General features: G+C 37.3%; 1 protein-coding gene across 2 annotated transcripts in view; it reads left to right on the forward strand.

Annotated features, from left to right (window-relative positions):
• The window catches only part of Prorp (protein only RNase P catalytic subunit), a 135,434-nt gene extending 118,214 nt beyond the window's left edge, over positions 1–17,220 (forward strand). For both annotated transcript variants that reach the window (XM_076850190.2, XM_076850189.2), the window contains exons 6-8: positions 10,303–10,451; positions 13,778–13,973; positions 16,578–17,220. In XM_076850190.2, the coding sequence (XP_076706305.2) occupies positions 10,303–10,451; positions 13,778–13,973; positions 16,578–16,709 (477 nt within the window). In that variant the 3' untranslated portion in view covers positions 16,710–17,220. The remainder of the gene's footprint in view (positions 1–10,302; positions 10,452–13,777; positions 13,974–16,577) is intronic.
• Positions 17,221–17,483: the final 263 nt, after the last annotated feature.

Below are 17,483 nucleotides of genomic sequence, written 5' to 3' on the forward strand. Positions count from 1 at the left end.
TACGGGTGGCAATTTAAATGAATCAGAATAAGTTAGTTTAATTTTCCTGAAATTAATTTTTTTCCTGAAATTAGTTTTTTATATTCAAAATGTCTATCTTTTCTTGGCTCATAGGATAAAGGAAACACAGATATCTTACAGAGAAATGAAAAAAGAAAAACAAAGAATGCATTTAAATGTATGGAGAAAAGTCACATTATGAGTCAGGAGCCAAATCTTTTGTCTTCTAGACAGCTCTGAGTCTCACCTAGCTGGGGAAACCCATCCAGTCCAACAATTTAATATTTTTAAAAGGCTGGATAACTGTGTGGGTGCTAATGGCATCAGAGCAGACAGTGATATTGAGGAAACACATCCCACATTTGACAGGATGTTCCCAAAGCAGAAAGGGCATTTCTCTTCCTCAGTAGAATTGTTTCATTGACTAAGAACAGGATGAGATCATTGAAATCTCCCTAAAATACCAAAGATTGACAAAAGCAGGATATAGCAGATAGTGGGTTTAACATAAACCAGTGGGATCATTTATGACATCATGATGTAGTGATTAAATTTTGTGTATATATGTTCTTCCCAAGACCTGCAAAGTAGTAGTCATTAAGTAGTTTTAAATCTTCCATGCACAGAGATGGAGGTAGGAGCCCATCTCAGCCTTATCCTTCTTGGAACTTCTCCACCAAACTTAAAAAGCCTATAGTGCTTACATATACCCAGGAAAGCTTGCCTCTCCCTCTTTGCCCCAGTTTCTGCTTTTTCACCAAAGCACTTCTCTTATCATTTTCCAATTCTCCCATTTTCATCAAATGCTACTTCACCCTATATGGTATATATAGTTTTTGAATAGTTCTAGCAAAACACCGTTATTAATTTTTCCTTAAATAAATAATGACCTCTTCTTTCTGGAAGCAGCAACACCTGACCAAGGTAAAACTGAGGCTGATACAGCAGTAGCTGAGCATCAGGCAAATGAAAACATGATGTGACCACTTGAAATCAGAAGCATTGAGCCACAATTTTGGTGGATTTCTTGCACTCTCCTCTTTGGTGGCATTTTCATAGGAACACAGAAAATGTCAGTCACTCAAGAAATATAGAGTCATCATCTTAGAGCAGGGGTTTTTTTCCTTAAAACTTGGCTGAAGAGAAAAATGAAAGGAATAAAGATAAAGATTGGAATGAAACTGGGTATTAGCTAGCCTGCAGAGGGGAATCACATTATAGATACATCATAGAAAACTCCATTGTACTAGTATAACTTATGACTTCCCTTGTTTTTCAGCTATAAACTTTGTGGAGAGTACAATGCATCAATTATAAACATTATGTTTGTGGTCTTCACGTCCTGGGACACTGCCCCAGGAGAGTTCTTCATAATATTTGTCCCTACAGTGGTTTTATGTTTCTTAGTTTGTGAAAACAAACAAACAAACAAAAAAAAAAAAACACAAAACTTTATTTTTCTTGCTTTCTCTTGTCTGTCTTTGACTTAACCCCATTATATCCTGAATTCTAGCCAGAGTCAAATAGGAAAACTCCCACCCAGTACCATTTGCCCTAGTTTAATCCCCACATTACAGTGAGGTTGTCTTTTAGTAAAGCAATCATATAAAAAAAATGGAGAAGTATTTCCTGGCTCCAATCTCCCAAAAAACTGTAACTAGTGTTAGAAGTTGGAATTCATTTATGTGGAAAGAATATGTAGTCTATTAGTGCTTATTTTAAGAACTTCTGTTGTTTATGGAATTTTAAATATCTACACTTATGAATAAAGAAAAACATTGTCCTTAACATCAATATTCTATTTAAAATGAATTTGCTTTTCTTTATCAACTTAGGTTCTGAACTGCAATTCTGTATATGTGTAAAGAGAAGGCAGATCAAAAGTAATGATAAGACCTAACTCATATAATTGTCTTGTAATTAAAATGAGATAATGAAAGCACTCATCATGATGCTTGTACAATGAACATAAATTTCTGATAGGAAAAGAAAGGAGGCACACACTAAATCACTTTACATCCTCCTTGGTGTAAAGACTCACATAGTTTTATCTGAGAAAAAAAATGAGACTTCCAAAAGGTTAGACCTAGCCAGACACGGTGGTGCACACCTGTAATCCCAGCAGCTCAGAGGCTGAGGCAGGAGGATCGTGAGTTCAAAGCCAGCCTTAGCAAAAGCGAGGCGCTAAGCAACTCAGTGAGACCTTGTCTCTAAATAAAATACAAAATGGGGCTGGGAATGTGGCTTAGTGGTCCAGTGCCCCGGAGTTCAATCCCCAGTACCACGCCCCCCCCCACCCCCGCCAAAAAAAAATAGGTTAAACCTGTCAAATAGATGATTCTTTGCTCCACAAACCCTCTGCACAGTCCCAATTTGCACTAAAATAGCCACTGGCTGTGAAAACAATTTCTGCTTTAATCCAGATTCCCCTGCTACCTCAGGTCCTATAAAGATAAGAAAACTATTCCTGAGCTCAGGAATCTGAACTTTTGTGATTTCTTAAAAGCTATTTATATTCATTTATTTCACACATGGAGTTATAGCATCAGAAGTGCTAGGAGTTGACACTAGCTGCATTATCCAAGGAGTATTGAACCTTAACTAATGGATAGATCTAGACCCTAACTAGATTTGGAACCTCTCCCCAACTAAGGCTAAGTTTTTCCTCACCATTCCTACACTGATTTATTAAAGGAAGAGAAGTTTGACAGAAGGTAAAGAGGTACGATAATCAAGGAAATGTGCTGTGCATGGTGTCCCACATTTGTAATCCCAGTGACTCAGGAGGCTGAGGGAGGAGAATCACAAGTTCTAGACCAACTTTAGCAATTTAATAAGACCCACTGTGGAAGGCCACGCCTACGCATGAAGACACATTCTGCTACTTCGAGGATCAGGGTAAACAACTTAGCAAGACCTTGTCTCAAAGTAAAATATTAAAAGGGCTGGGGATATAGTTTAGTAATAAAGCACCCTGAGGTTCAATTCCCAGTATCCAAAAAGAAAAAGAAGAAAATGTACTTCACTAACACACGGCCTTCCTGGACCACCTTATCAAATAGGCCTCTGGTGGTTTCTTAAACTTATTTAAAAGGAAGAGGCATTGTCAGAGAGAACATCCCCTTTAATCCAGGTGGTTTTGAGATCCTTTCTCTGAGTTAGCACCCAGAAACACCTTGAATAAGTCCCTGGTTTCTCTTAGCTCCTTTAGTCTCTAAATGAGAAAACACTGACTTCCCTCCTAAATTGCTTTGAGAACTTGTAGAAAATTATCAAAGATTATCTCATCTTTACATACAAAAAATTTGTATGTAAATACCATTTTACTTTTTTATTTTAATTTTTTTATTTTTATTTTTATTTTATTTTTTTGGATTTGAAGCCAGCAGCGCTTAACCTCTAAACCACATTCCCAGCCCTTTTATGCATTTTATTTAGAAACATAGTCTTGCTGAGTTGCCTAGGGCCTCACTAAGTTGTTGAAGCTGGCTTTGAACTCATGATCCTCCTGCCTCAGCCTTCTGAGCTGCTGGGATTACAGGAGTGTGCCACCATGCCCAGCTACATTTTCATTTATGATGATAATTTTTATAACACTGTTAAGGATAGTGAAGGGAGAAGGGAGATGTAGGCATAGGCAGAAGTATTTTATTCACATTTTGTATCTCAGCAAATAAATAAAATTGGAATTCAAAATTTCCAACTCAGGCCAGAACCCAAATCACAGATCCTATGCTGATATAAATATGAATTTGGGCTACTGAATTCAATTACTACTAATAAAAAGGAAGAATATTAGATGACTGATGTTTCAGTTATAGTTCTACCAGAAAGTGCCTTTTCACCAAATGTTAGTGTAGAACAAGAAACTAATTCTCACTAGCCGTCTTCCAATTGCTCCCTCTTATTGTGCAGACAGGACACTGAGCATTGTAAATTCACATTTGGGCTGACTGCTGCTACCTCTGGGCATTGGCTTGCTGGCCTCAAACTAAGCCCCAGCTTTACCCCATTCAGGGTTGTGTGTGTGTGTGTGCGGTCATGTAGAAACTCCCACTCCCAGTCTCCATACCAGCTCTATCTCATTTGCACAATGACCCTGAAGCCTCCTACTCCATCCCCTCCCCATAACTCTGCCAGTGATTCACTTCCTATTGCACAAAGAAAATAGAAGGTCTCATGAGGAACAGCTTCACATATCTATATACATACCATGCATTTACACACATACTATCAGATTTTTCTGTATTTAAATCCATCATTATCCTTCTTCCATCTCAGTGCAAGAGGTTTTCTCTCCACCTCTTCTCTGGATTCTGCCTCTTGCTTCTTTCTCGGGAACCTTGTTCCAGCAGTTGTCACTTCTATGCCTATGTCTTCAGCCTCTACCTTGCTACTGTTTTTTTTTTTTGTGTGTGTGTGTGTATGTGTGTGTGTGTGTGTGTGTGTGTGTGATCAAAAGGTAAATATTCTCAAATTTCTTTCATCTTTAAAGAACAAATCCAAAAAACCTGCTCTCTTCACAGTGGTGCTGGGAAGGCTGGATTTTGAAGAATCCTTACCACTCAGTATGTGAAATAAAGAACAGAACTGATTGCTCATCAAAACAGAGCTGTGCTTGTAGGATGCAACCTGTCCATGCAAAGCAGTCTTACATAGGGTTTAGGGAAGCAACTGAAAGCTCACTCCTAATCCCTATGGGATCATCAAATTATTCCACTGAGTTATAGGCCACATATTGGTCCTTATCTTACATGATGCCTTTGTAGCACTGATACTTAACCCTCTACCTCCTTCTTAAAATGTTCCTTACAATCTTTTTCTGGTCTTCCTTATATTTCTTCTTCTGTCTTCACACTCTCCTTTAAATAGTACTATCCTCAGGTTTCATCCTCTGCTTTCTTCCCTTTATCCTATCCTATTATAGTTCATCTACACTCATGACTCCCAGATCTTTATCTGGAGCCCAGAGCCTTCCCATAAATGGTAGAGCCCCACATAACCAGCTACCTAATGAAAAATCTCCTACCTAGGGATATCAAGAGCTCTTCCTCTCAAGAATCTGTCTTGGGGGGTTAGGGGTGTGGTTGAGTTGTAGAGGAGTGCTTGCCTAGCATGTGTGAGGCACTGAATTCGATTCTCAGCACCACATATAAATAAAGGAATCTGTCTTGGTACCATTCTCTGTCTGGTGGTCCAAATCTTCCTTGCCTTATCCTTCCCTTCCCCTTTGTTTCTCACATCTAGTCACTGACTTAGTCTGCTCAGTTCTGCTTTACTGGCTCTCATCTTTCCATCTTTATTGCTAGTTTTCTCATTATCTCTTGCCTGGATTACTGCAGAAGCCTTCTAATTGATCTGCCTGTTCTAGTCCAGCCTTCTCGCAATCCATAATTTTGATCTCTCTAAAATGGTAGTTCTGTCACTGTGCTGTCTTAAATCCTTTGCTTATCCCCCATTGCTTTCATGCAGGAAGATTTATCAGCTTTCACAGACCCCTGTAATCTGACCTCTGCATTTATTCCTACAGTATTTCTGGTACTTTCTACTATACCTCTGCCTCACCCACATTTGATACCTTGCAGTTTCTCAAATTCAGTGTGCTGATAAAGAACACAATCAACATGCCATTCCTTGTCTTTGGAAACTTCCATTTGTTGCCTGGATAATTGGTCTGAAAATTGAGCTCTGCTGTCACTTGCTCTGTGAAGACTTCTCTGACCTTACCCTGAGTCTGATGGAAGCACCCCTCCTTTAAGCTCCCTCTTTGCACTTGAGGTTAATTGTACCTTTAGATCTGTATCAATAACAGTCCCTGCTTAGTGACTATAAAACCTTATAGAGAAGGTTCTCAGTAATGTTGATAGATGAACTAGCCTTTTAACTTTATCAAGACCATGATATAAAAAAATAAAATAAATAAAAGAGCTCATGTATGATGGCATAATTTGGCGTGAACATACTTTATATACAGAGTTACAAAAAATTGTGCTGTGAATGGATAATTATGATTGTAATGCATTCCACTATTGTCATGTATGTAAGAAAAATAAATAATAAAAATAATTTTTAAATGCAAAAAAAAGACCATGATTTTAAATAGATACATATACACACCCACAAGCACATTATTATACATGCATAACCAAAACAACAACAAAACAAAATCCTTGAATTTGATCCAGCTTCTAGATCCAACTACCATTTTACAGAAAAGATAGAGAACTGGAGGTTCTATTATGTGATGTCAGAGGGAGGCAATGAGCAATACCCTAAATGTGGGAAATTTTGTAAGAATAGCCACATTTCTTTTACTCTAAAAAGGAAATGGAGGAGGAAGCCAGTACTGTGGCACACACACATAATCCCAGCTACCAGAGAGGCTGAAGGAAAAAGATCACATGTTAGAGGACAGCCTGGGCAACTTATTGAGACTCTGTCTCAAAAATTTTAGGGGCTAGGGGTGTGGCTCAATGGTAGAGTGCTTGCCTCACATGTGTGAGGCACTGTGTTTGATTCTTAGCACCACATAAAAATAAATAAATAAATATATTTGTGTCCATCTACAACTAAAAAAAATTAAAAGCGCTGGGATATAGCTCAGTGGTAGAGCACCCCCTGGTTCAATCCCCAGTATACTAAAAATAAAAAAAAAAAGATGGAGGAGGAGCTTATAGAGAGTCTTAAGAAAGCTATCAAGCAATTGTAACGGACATAGCTTTTTTAGATTTTAATTTTAAATTCGGAGAAATATGACCATTGGATATTTAAAATTAAGAAATTGTTAATTTTAAAATTGTAATAATGATATCATTTTAATATTTTAAGCCTCCTTATAGTTATTTTTGTTTGTTTGTTTTGTGATACTAGAGACTGATTGAACCCAGGAGCATTCTACCACTGAGTTTACATAACCAGCCCTTTTTATATGTGTGGTACTGGAAATTGAAGCCAGGGACATTCTACCACTGAACTATATCTCTAGCTCTTTATTTTTTAGAGATAGGGTCTCACAAAGTTTGCCCAGGCTGATCCCGAATTTGTGATCCTCCTGCTTTAGCCTCTCGAACTGCTAGGATTACAGGTGTGTACCACCTCGCCCAGTTTTATAGTTATCAAGAACTGGCACAGATTTTCTTATTTTTGGTAGACATCACATCCCAAAGGCTTTAGACATTTTGAAAATGTATAGTACGTACAATCCCAGGAAGTATTAGAACTAGAGCCTGAAGAGGGGGAGGTAAAAAGTTGTAAGAATGGAAAAGGAAGTGATATTTGCTTTTTAGGATTACTCAGAAGTATGGCCCTCACTGGCCTCTCCCACCTCCCAGTTTTCTATTTCCTAAGCACCACTATGCAGTTGTTTCTAACACTTAAAGCCCTGCCAATTATATTTTTACCCTGAGGTCAGGAACTACTTTTTAGTAGTTTTGTGTCAAAACTAAATATGTTATTGTGAGCCTTAAAAAAAATTAAAAAAATCTTTTTCTCTACAGGAGAAAAATCAAACTAGGGTAGAAGCCAAACTAGACAATGTTTGTACCAAATATTAATCTGAAATGTTCTTACTCTTCTGATTACTAGAGAATTGTACTTTAAACATCTTAAGGATGATAGCAAAATAGTATGGAATATAGAAAACAACCTAAATCAGAATTGAGTTTCTTTTAGTTAGCATGTAATAGAATTATATTTTTAACATGTAAGATTGGCAAAAATTCAACTCTAACAATGTCTGTCCTTTAATTGACGTATTTGGGCCCTTTATACCTTATGCTGTTACTGATATGTTAGGGCATATGCCTGCCATTTATTTTTTTGTTTTGTTTTCTATTATCTATTTTCATTGTTTTCATTTCTGAATTATTTTCCTGCCTTCCTGTGGGTTACTTGAACTTTTCTTAGAATTCCACTTTTATTTCTCTTAGTGGGTTTTGGGTTTTTTTCTTTTCAACTGTAGCATCTTTTTTTTTTTTTAAGAGAGAGAGAGAGAATTTTTTAATATTTATTTTTTAGTTTTTCAGCAGACACAACATCTTTATTTTATTTTTATGTGGTGCTGAGGATCGAACCCTGCGCCCCGCGCATGCCAGGTGAGCGCATTACCACTTGAGCCACATCCCCAACCCCTGTAGCATCTTTTTTAAAAAATTTTTTAGTTGTAGATGGACACAATACCTTTATTTATTTATTTATTTTTATGTGGTGCTGAAGATTGAACCCAGTGCTTCACAGATGCTAGGCAAGTGCTCTACCACAACCCCAGCCCTCATCTGTAGCATCTTTGAGTGTATCAAAGATACATGTTCTAGTTATAACTTGCATCACAGTCTACTGGTGTCATTATTTTACCTGGTATTTGCCAGGTAGATAGGGAACAGACCTTTGGTTTGTGTGGTGTTTGGGTTTTGTTTGTTTGCTTGTTTATACTACATGCTTTGGCCTTTCCATTCCTTATATCCTGAGGCCCTTAGCCAGTTTGTTTTTGTTTTGTTTTTTTAATGTATATTGTTTTAGTTGTTGATGGACCTTTATTCATGTATTTATATGTGGTGCTAAGAATCAGCTGGGCAAGCACTCAACTGAGCCATAACCCCAGCCCACTAGTTTGCCTTTTATCCCTAGCTTGAAAAGCCTTCCCGGGCTGGGGGTATAGCTCAGTGGTAGAGTGCTTGCCTGGCATATTCAGGGCCCCAAGTTTGATCCCTAGTTCTACCAAAAAAAAAAAAAAAAGTCTTCCCATGTTAATTTTATATATGCTGTCCAGGGGATTTAGTTGTACTTAGTGGGAGAGACAGACTGATATATAAAGTCAAGCACAATGGTGCATGCCTGTAATTCCAGCAAATCAGGAGGTCAAGGCGGGAGGATTGCAAGTTTGAGGACAGCCTTGGCAACTTAGGGAGACCCTGTATCTAAAAAAAGTTTTAAAAACTGGGAATGTAGCTAATGTAACTCATGATTGAGCACCCCTGCGTTCAATCCCTCTTTTTGTGGGCTGGGGCGGGCGGGGGGGAGGGGGAGTGTGTACTACCTTCCAAATTTAATTTCTTTTTCATCTAACACAGAATTAAGTTGAATTTTCCTTTTCTTTGATCTTCTGAATATACCTTTGACTCTGACCCAACCCACTAGATCCAGCCTTGGAATTTACTCCAAAGGAAGTAGGCTTTTATAGCTGGACTGTCATAGTGTTTCAGGCCATTGCCATTATTCTGCTCACTCATGTTTCTTTCCTGTGTCTTTTCTTTATTCTCCTTTGTTTTTGTTGTTTTCTGAGAGCTGCTGTTAATGGAGACTTTTTAGCCACAAGATGGTGCCCCAGAGTAGTTCAAGCTAAGTTTTTCTGCCCTTCCTTGGGCTTCCACCTTTAACCTAATATTAATAAATTCAGGGCTGTTTATCTGAGCCAGGTTATAGCTGCAAGGACCCTTGTCTTTTTTGTCTCCCTAGCTGGATGGAAATTTTAAAAATCAGTAAAAAAAAATATTTTGGTTTGCATTCTTTTCTGTATCTTTATAATGTGGAAATGAATATGGAAAAATTTTAGAATTGTGATTCCTATTAATGAATCCACTTGCCATTTTATATCTGGGCTCATTGAAAATAATTTGTAATCTTGGTATAGTTTTATAAAAAGAATAAGTGGAGCCTGATGCTGTAGCACATGCATATAAATGCTAGCTATTTGGAAGACTGAGGCAGAAGAATCAAAAATTTGAAACCTGCCTAGATAACTTAACAAGACTCAGAGAGAGAGAGAGAGAGAGAGAGAGAGAGAGAGAGAGAAAGAGAAAGAAAGATAAGAAAAAGTAATAAGTGTATTCTGAAATAAATGTACTTTCAATGTCTGAATCCATAAAACAAACTTTTTTAGTATAAATGCCTGCCATAGGTTCTAGAGAACTCAGTTTATTTTAAACTAACTAACTAAATATGCATGCACACACTCATACACATATATGCATATATGTATATATTTAGTTATATATAAATATATATGTGTGTGTGTATAGTTTTTTTTTTTTTTTATGTGTAAATAAAAACAACCAGACACAGCTCTGTTTAGAAATCCACTCCTGGATCTAGTGTAGCATGACCTGTGGTCAGTATTATACATTAATTTGTAATAAGAAAGCATTTTCCTCAGGCTTTCGAAGATTGAAAATTATTAAGGGCTGTTTTCTTACCCGCTTTTCAGAAAACGGAGCCTAACCATTAAGATGATCAGGTAGAAAAATTACTCCACTTACTTGAGATTTTTCTCTTGACCCTTTTGGATGCTGGTTTTGTGTTTTTTAGCTCTTGGATGTAGTTTCTCAACTAGCCAAACAGAATCTGCAACTGCTGATCCTGGGCCGGAAGCACATGCTAACACAGCATTTCCGGTGGAGAAAGGATGAGATGGAAAAAGTGCAAAAGCAAGCCAGCTGTTTTTTTGCTGATGACATGTAAGTAATGGAGATAAAAGGTAAATTACACTATGCTCTAGTCATCTGCTTGTGTGTTACCTGCTTTTTCAATTTTAAAAATGGATGTATATGTACATACCTTATTCAAAAAAATATTTTGATGCAGCTACAAAATATAGTTTCTACAACAGAAGAAACTTAAATAGATGAGGATAAAAGAGATATAAGGAAAAGAGAAATAGGAGGAAGATGAATCAGGGGTGAGATTAGGTAATATCATTTTAGGCAGTGGTCAGTGCAATATAAAGCAAAGTAGAATGAGATTAGGCAGGGGTTAGATCAAAGGGTAATAATGGTTGAAGTGATCAGGAAAGACCTTTGTGAGGGGGTAAATCTGCTGGGAAGATGGAATGGTGGGAAGGAAACACAAACATTTACAAAGCCACTGTACATGTGCCTATAATCCCAGCTACTCAGTAGGCTGAGGCAAGAGAATGGCAAGTTTGAGGTCAGTCTGAGTAATTTAGCAGGCCCCTGGGAAAAGAGCTGGAAATTTAGCTCACTGGTAGAGCTTCTTTCCCCTTGTGTTCAATCCTCAGTACCACAAAAAAAAAAAAAAAAAAAAAAAAAAAAAAAAAAACAGTCCTAGGGCAGGAATAAGCTTACATTTTTTTTTAAAGAGAGAGAGAATTTTTTAATATTTATTTTTTAGTTTTCGGCGGACACAACATCTTTGTTTGTATGTGGTGCTAAGGATTGAACCCAGGCCGCACGCATGGCAGGCGAGCGCACTACCGCTTGAGCCACATCTCCAGCCCTAAGCTTAGATTTTTGTTTGGTACTGGGGATTAAATCCAGAGATGTTTTGCCACTGAGATACATCCCCAGCTCTTTTTATTTTTTTATTTTGAGATAGGGTCTCACTGAGCTGCTGAGGTTGGCCTCAAATTTGCTATCCTCCTGCCTCAGTCTTCCGAGTTGCCGGGATTACAGGTGTATACCACTGCACCCTGCAAAGTTGGCATTTATGAAGAAAGCAAGAGGACCATGTGATTTGGCTGGAACAGCAACAGGGGAAATACTTAAGTTTTGAGATAATAGAAAAGTCAGGGACCACATTACAGAGGATCTTATGGGTCCTGGTAGATATACAAGGGGCTTAGATTTTATCCTGAGTATAAAGAGAAATTTGCTACTGAGCCATAGCTTCTTATGAAGCAAAAAGAATATGAGGAACATGGTCAGTTAAAAAAAAATGTAGACTGTCCATGAAGTAAAAAGAAAACAGCTAACCAGGAGGAGCACAAATCTTCAATAGTACATATGAACTTTTAATGTGCATTTAGGTTTTCATACTAGTTAGGCTAATAACAAAAATTTATTTCTCACTTTGCTTTGAATGATGATTATGTGTGTGCCTCAGCCCTAAGCCTAGGTTTCATTAGTTCCGATGGGATAGCCTCCAGGTTTGTTAGTATTCCCCAAAGTATTTATTCCTAAAAAGGTAAAATGACTCTCTTTGCATGAAGCAGGAGGTCAACTCCTCATCTGAATTCCAAACCAAGTCCCTTTTTTTCTTTTGCTAGGAGAAGGAGCTTCCATTTCTCCAAAAGAAGACCAGATCCTCTTCATGCAGTCACTGTAGGCAACATTAGTAGTCATTAGGAGTGCATGCTTGGTTCAGATTATAGCCCTGCCACTTCCCATCTGGGAGAGGTATTCCTTTCTCTGGGTCTTCCTTTCTTCATATGTAATCTTCATGATGTTGGGAAGGTTATTTGAGACAATACTTATAAATTATACATGTTAAACTGTTTGTACAGCACAAAATACATGGAAAGCATATATCTCCATTGCTGACATCATCATTATTATTTTTCTTTTTTTTAAGAATTTTTTTTGTAGTTATAGATGGACAGCATGCCTTTATTTGTTCAGTTTTTTATGCAGTGCTAAGGATCAAACCCAGCACCTCACACATGCCAAGCAAGTGCTCTGACACTGAGCTACAGCCCTAGCCCATCATTATTATTTTTCTTGTTTGAAAGAATTGGATAAATGCAGTATTATAACCAAGAAGTCTGTTGGAAGTTGGTCTCACTGTTTGGTTTTGCAGCAGGTGTTTACTGTACCAGCTGAAGTTCCAAATTCAGTTGTAAAGGCTGATTCACTGACCTTCTGTGTCTCTGAATTTGAATATTTAATTTTTAAAAAATTTTTGTTATTTTTAGTTTTACATGACAGTAGAATGTATTTTGACATATTATACATATATAGTTTTAAGCTTCCCATTCTTGTGATTGTACGTGATGTGGAGTTACACTGGTCACGAATTCATATATGAACATAGGAAAGTTATGTCCAATTCATTCTACTATCTTTCCTATACACCCTCTTCCCTTCATTCCCCTTTGTGGATATTTAATTTTTTAATATGACTCTAATTTCTACTAATGTACCAAAGAAGCCTTTTCAAACATAAAGTAGAAAAATAGTATGTACAGTGAATTCCCATGTAATTCTCACCCACCTCCAATAATTACCATCATTTTGCTAATCTTGTTCCATACATCTCCCAACATTTTCTTTTTGTGTTTTTTTTTTTTTCCCAATCTGTCCCCGCCCCACCCCCCGGGGTGGAGGGGAATTTTTAAGGCAGATTCCAGTCATTTCACTTGAACTCCTTTAGTATAAGGTGAATTTTAAGTGGTCCTATTTGGGTCTTTTTAATTAAGGCACAAAGCATCCATATCGCAGGTTAGTCCGAATTTACTGAGCCAAGGTAGTTATTGCCACACACATGAAAAGTAAGTGCTAAGATTGACAATCTGTTGGATACTCTGAATCACTGGTTCTTCTCAAAGCAGAAGGAGTCATCCAGTGCTGATCCTAGTGACTGCCCACAAACTGCTTTGAGAAAACAGTTTCAGATTTGGGACTAGCCAGTTATTTGGTGGCTTACAAAGAAAGTGTCATCTTGTCCTAGTACTGTTTTGGATGTTTCTTGAATTTGAGTGAGGAAAAATTTAAAAACTGTGTACTTTGTGGTAAGTGAGGCACATAGGAAAAATGTCCACAAAGAACCAGCTTTTAAGTGTAAAAAGAAAATTGTTAGCCCCATTGAGTTGAAAGAGTCCCAGACACTACTATCCTCTCCCCTCAGCTTTCCCTGTGGACTCTAGATAGTATTGCTTACCAGCTAAGGACTTCCAGGTGGTTTATTAAGTATCACTGAGATTATGTCTGTCAGGAATTCAGAGGCACCTCTAAGAAAAGTAGGAAAATAAGTAAAATGCTTGGTGAAAAATGCTGTCCTCTGTCTCCTGGGGTGTATTTGATTCTGTCCTTTCTTATGACTGGTTCAGCTCAGAAGATGATCCATTCCTTCTATATGCCACACTGAATTCGGGGAATCACTGCAAGTTTATCACAAAAGACCTAATGCGGGATCATAAGGCCTGTCTACCTGATATCAAGACCCAACGTCTATTCTTTAAGTGGCAGCAAGGACATCAGCTGGCAATTATAAATAGGTTTCCAGGATCAAAAATAACCTTTCAGGTATGTGTCTGTTCTCTATGTATAATGTTAACAAAGTCAAACATATAGTAAGAATGTAGCATTGTTTAAAAAAGTGTTGTAATTAATTGAAAGCTCTAGATGCTTTGTTGTTGTTTTACTCTGGTATTTGCTGTTTGCCAATTCCTGGAAACAGAGCGTCTGTCAGAGCAAAAGTTCTTGTAGGTCATCCTCCAAATTAACTGATATATTGAAACACCTGGGATGCCATTTGTTGTGACTTCAATTTTGTAATCAATTATGACTTCTTACATGGGTTTTTCACTTCCCTGTTTATTTGCAATGGCTCAAAATTCTTTTTTTTTTGGGGGGGGGGTACTGGGGATCAAACCCAGGGGCATTTAACCACTGAGCCACATCACCAGCCCTTTTTTGCATTTTATTTAGAGACAGGATCTCACTGAGTTGGTTAAGGCCTTGCTATGTTGCTAAAGCTGGCTTTGAACTCGCAGTCCTGCCTCAGCCTCCTGAGTTGCTGGGATTACAGGCATGCACCACCACACCCAGCTTCAAAATTCTTATCCCTACATTTGTCATACTTTTACTTTTGCTGAGTAACTAATTTTTCCTGTTTAAAATCATTTCTGAGGCAGTTTAGATACTTATAGCACAGAAATGCCTGTTGTGAAAGCAAAGGAAAAAAAATCCAAAGGGGAATTATTACAGAAAAATATATTGGCCAGAAATGGTGGCATGTTCCTGTAATCCCAGTAACTTGGGCAGCTGAGGCAAGAGGACCACAAGTTTGAGGCCAGCTTCAGCAACTTAGTGAGACCCCGTCTCAAAATAAAATATAAAAAAGGGCTGGGAGCCAGGTGAAGTGGCTCATGCCTCTAATCCCAGCAGCTCAGGAGGCTGAGATAGGAGGATCGCAAGTTCAAAGCCAGCCTCAGCAACAGCAAGGCACTAAGCAGCTCAGTGAGACCCTGTCTCTAAATAAGATACTAAATAAGGCTGGGGATGTGGCTCAGTGGTCGAGTGCCCCTGACTTCAAGCCCCGGTACGCCCCCACTCCAAAAAAGGCCAGGGATGTAGCTCAGAGGTAGAATGCCCCCTGTGTTCAAGCCCCACTCCAAAAAAAAAAAAAAAAAAAAAGAAAAGAAAAAGGAGAGAAAAGAATAAAGAAAAATACACTGGCCCATTGTTCTGATGGTCAAAAATCATAGAGATGAGGAGATGTGGGACAAAAAAATGCAAAGTTTCAGTTAGATAGTAGGAGTTTATGAAATTTATTGTACGATATGATGATTGACTATTGTTAACAACATAGTCTTTTGTGTGTGTGTGTGATACTGGGGGTTTAATCCAAGGATAATCTACCACTGAATTATACCCCCAGCCTTTAAAAAATATTCTATTTTGAGATAGGGTCTCACTAAATTGCCTAGTCTTGCACTTGCAATCCTCCTATCTCAGCCTCCCGAGTGGCTAGGATTACCTTTGTGTGCCACCACACCTGGCACAACATATTAGATCCTTGAAAATTGCTAAGAGAATAGATTTTTAAGTGTTCTCACTATAAAAAGTGATAAATAGATGAAGTAACTCATATGTTAATTAGCTTGATGTGGCCATTCCCCAATGTGTAAGTATTTCAAAACACTGCTATATACAATAATTTTTATTTGTAAATTTTAAAAATTAAATATAAATTTTTAAAACAACAAATTTACAGGAAATAAGTATCAAATACTTACAACAGAGACTCAACAAAATCAGGGCTGTATTATGAGAAATGATACAGGACAACTGACCTGATTTCCTCTGAAATCAACAAACAACAACAAAAAGAAAAGCAGGATGTAAGAAAAATAGAGGTGGGATGGGAAAAATTGCCTTTAGATTGAAAGAGAAATAAGAGGTATCTCACTGTCACAATGTAATTACCTTAGTTTAATTTCTATTCAAACAAATCATGAAATATATGTACATATAATAATCAGGAAAAATATAAGCAGTAGAAATTTGATGATATTAAGAAATTATTTATTTATTTTAGAGAGAGAATTTTTTTTAATATTTATTTTTTAGTTTTCGGTGGACATTCTTCTGTGTGTGTGTGTGTGTGTTGGGATTGAAAACAGGGCCTTGTACATGCTAAGCATATGATATGTCTTATCACTGAGCTATATCTCCAGCCAGTTATTATTACTTCTTAAATGTAATAATTTTATTTATCTTATACTTACAAAAATAAATCCTTATCTTTTGGAGCTATACAGTGAAGTAATACAGAAGAAATGAGATCTGAAATTTGCTTCCAAATAATTTTGGTGGTAGAGGGATATGGCAAGGAAGTTGGTAAGGTATGGATAAAATAAGATTAGCTGTGAGTTGATAATGATTGAAGCTGAGTATGTGGGAGTTCATTATGTTATTTCTCTACCTTCATATATTTGAAAATTTTCCCTAATATCCATCTTCCAACATTCATCATCACTGAATTAGCTGCTCTTTGAAAATCCATTGTTAAGACAGTGACTACTCTTCCAAAGTAAATTGAGAAGTTGTCTGAAAAGAAAGGGAAATAGCTGGGTAGCCCTTTATCATTATTCTCAATGTTTGGTTCTCTTTTTAATTCAACAGCATATTCTCACCTATGACACAGTGGTGCAAACAACTGGAGACTCCTGGCACATACCATATGATGAAGACCTGGTGGAAAGATATTCCTATGAAGTGCCAACCAAATGGCTTTGTCTTCACCGAAAGACATAAAGACTGTTACCCCTATGCTAAATTTATGTTTGGTACCCTCCTTTGTTAGCATCAGAGGTCTGGTGTTTTTATTGTTTTGTGGGTTTTTTTAGCACTGGGGTTAGACCCAGAGGCACTCTACCACTGAGATACATCCCCAGCCCTTTTTGTTTTTTATTTTGAGATAAGGCCTCACTAAGTTGAGGGCCTCAGCCTCCTAAGTTGCGGGGAGTGCCTGGCAGCTTCAGAGCTGTTTAATGCTCGCTTAGAGCATTGCCTCTGTCCTGAAGATAAAAGGGTTTTATTAATACTGTTTGGTTCTATTGGTTTATATGTCAATAAATTGTTATTTTAAGTAAATGATACATAATATCTTTTCTAATTAGCTGCATTTTTTCCACTAACATTTGCTTTTGGAGGCTTATCCAGAATTGGGGAACTTAATGAAGCCTAAACCATGGGGTCAGCTATTCCACTTAGCTTGGAGGACAGATAGTTCTTCTAGTATCCATTTTGCTGCTTCTGACTTCACTTTCCATTCCCACCAATTATTTCTTCTTCATTTAATTAAGTTAATTAAAATAATTATTTTAAAATGAATGCTTTTTTAAATAATTATTTTTGTGGGTCTGAGGATCAAACCCATGGCTTCTTACAGGCTATGCAAGCACTCTATCACTAAGCTATATTTCCAGCCCTTTTGTTCATTCTATAATCCAAATTATAAGCCCTTTTCCAAATTGGTTTCAATATTTTATGAAAAATAATATTTTTAATGGCTTTAATTTTTTAAAT

This window comes from Callospermophilus lateralis, chromosome 3 (genome assembly GCF_048772815.1).
Source record: "Callospermophilus lateralis isolate mCalLat2 chromosome 3, mCalLat2.hap1, whole genome shotgun sequence".
NCBI lineage: Eukaryota > Metazoa > Chordata > Mammalia > Rodentia > Sciuridae > Callospermophilus > Callospermophilus lateralis.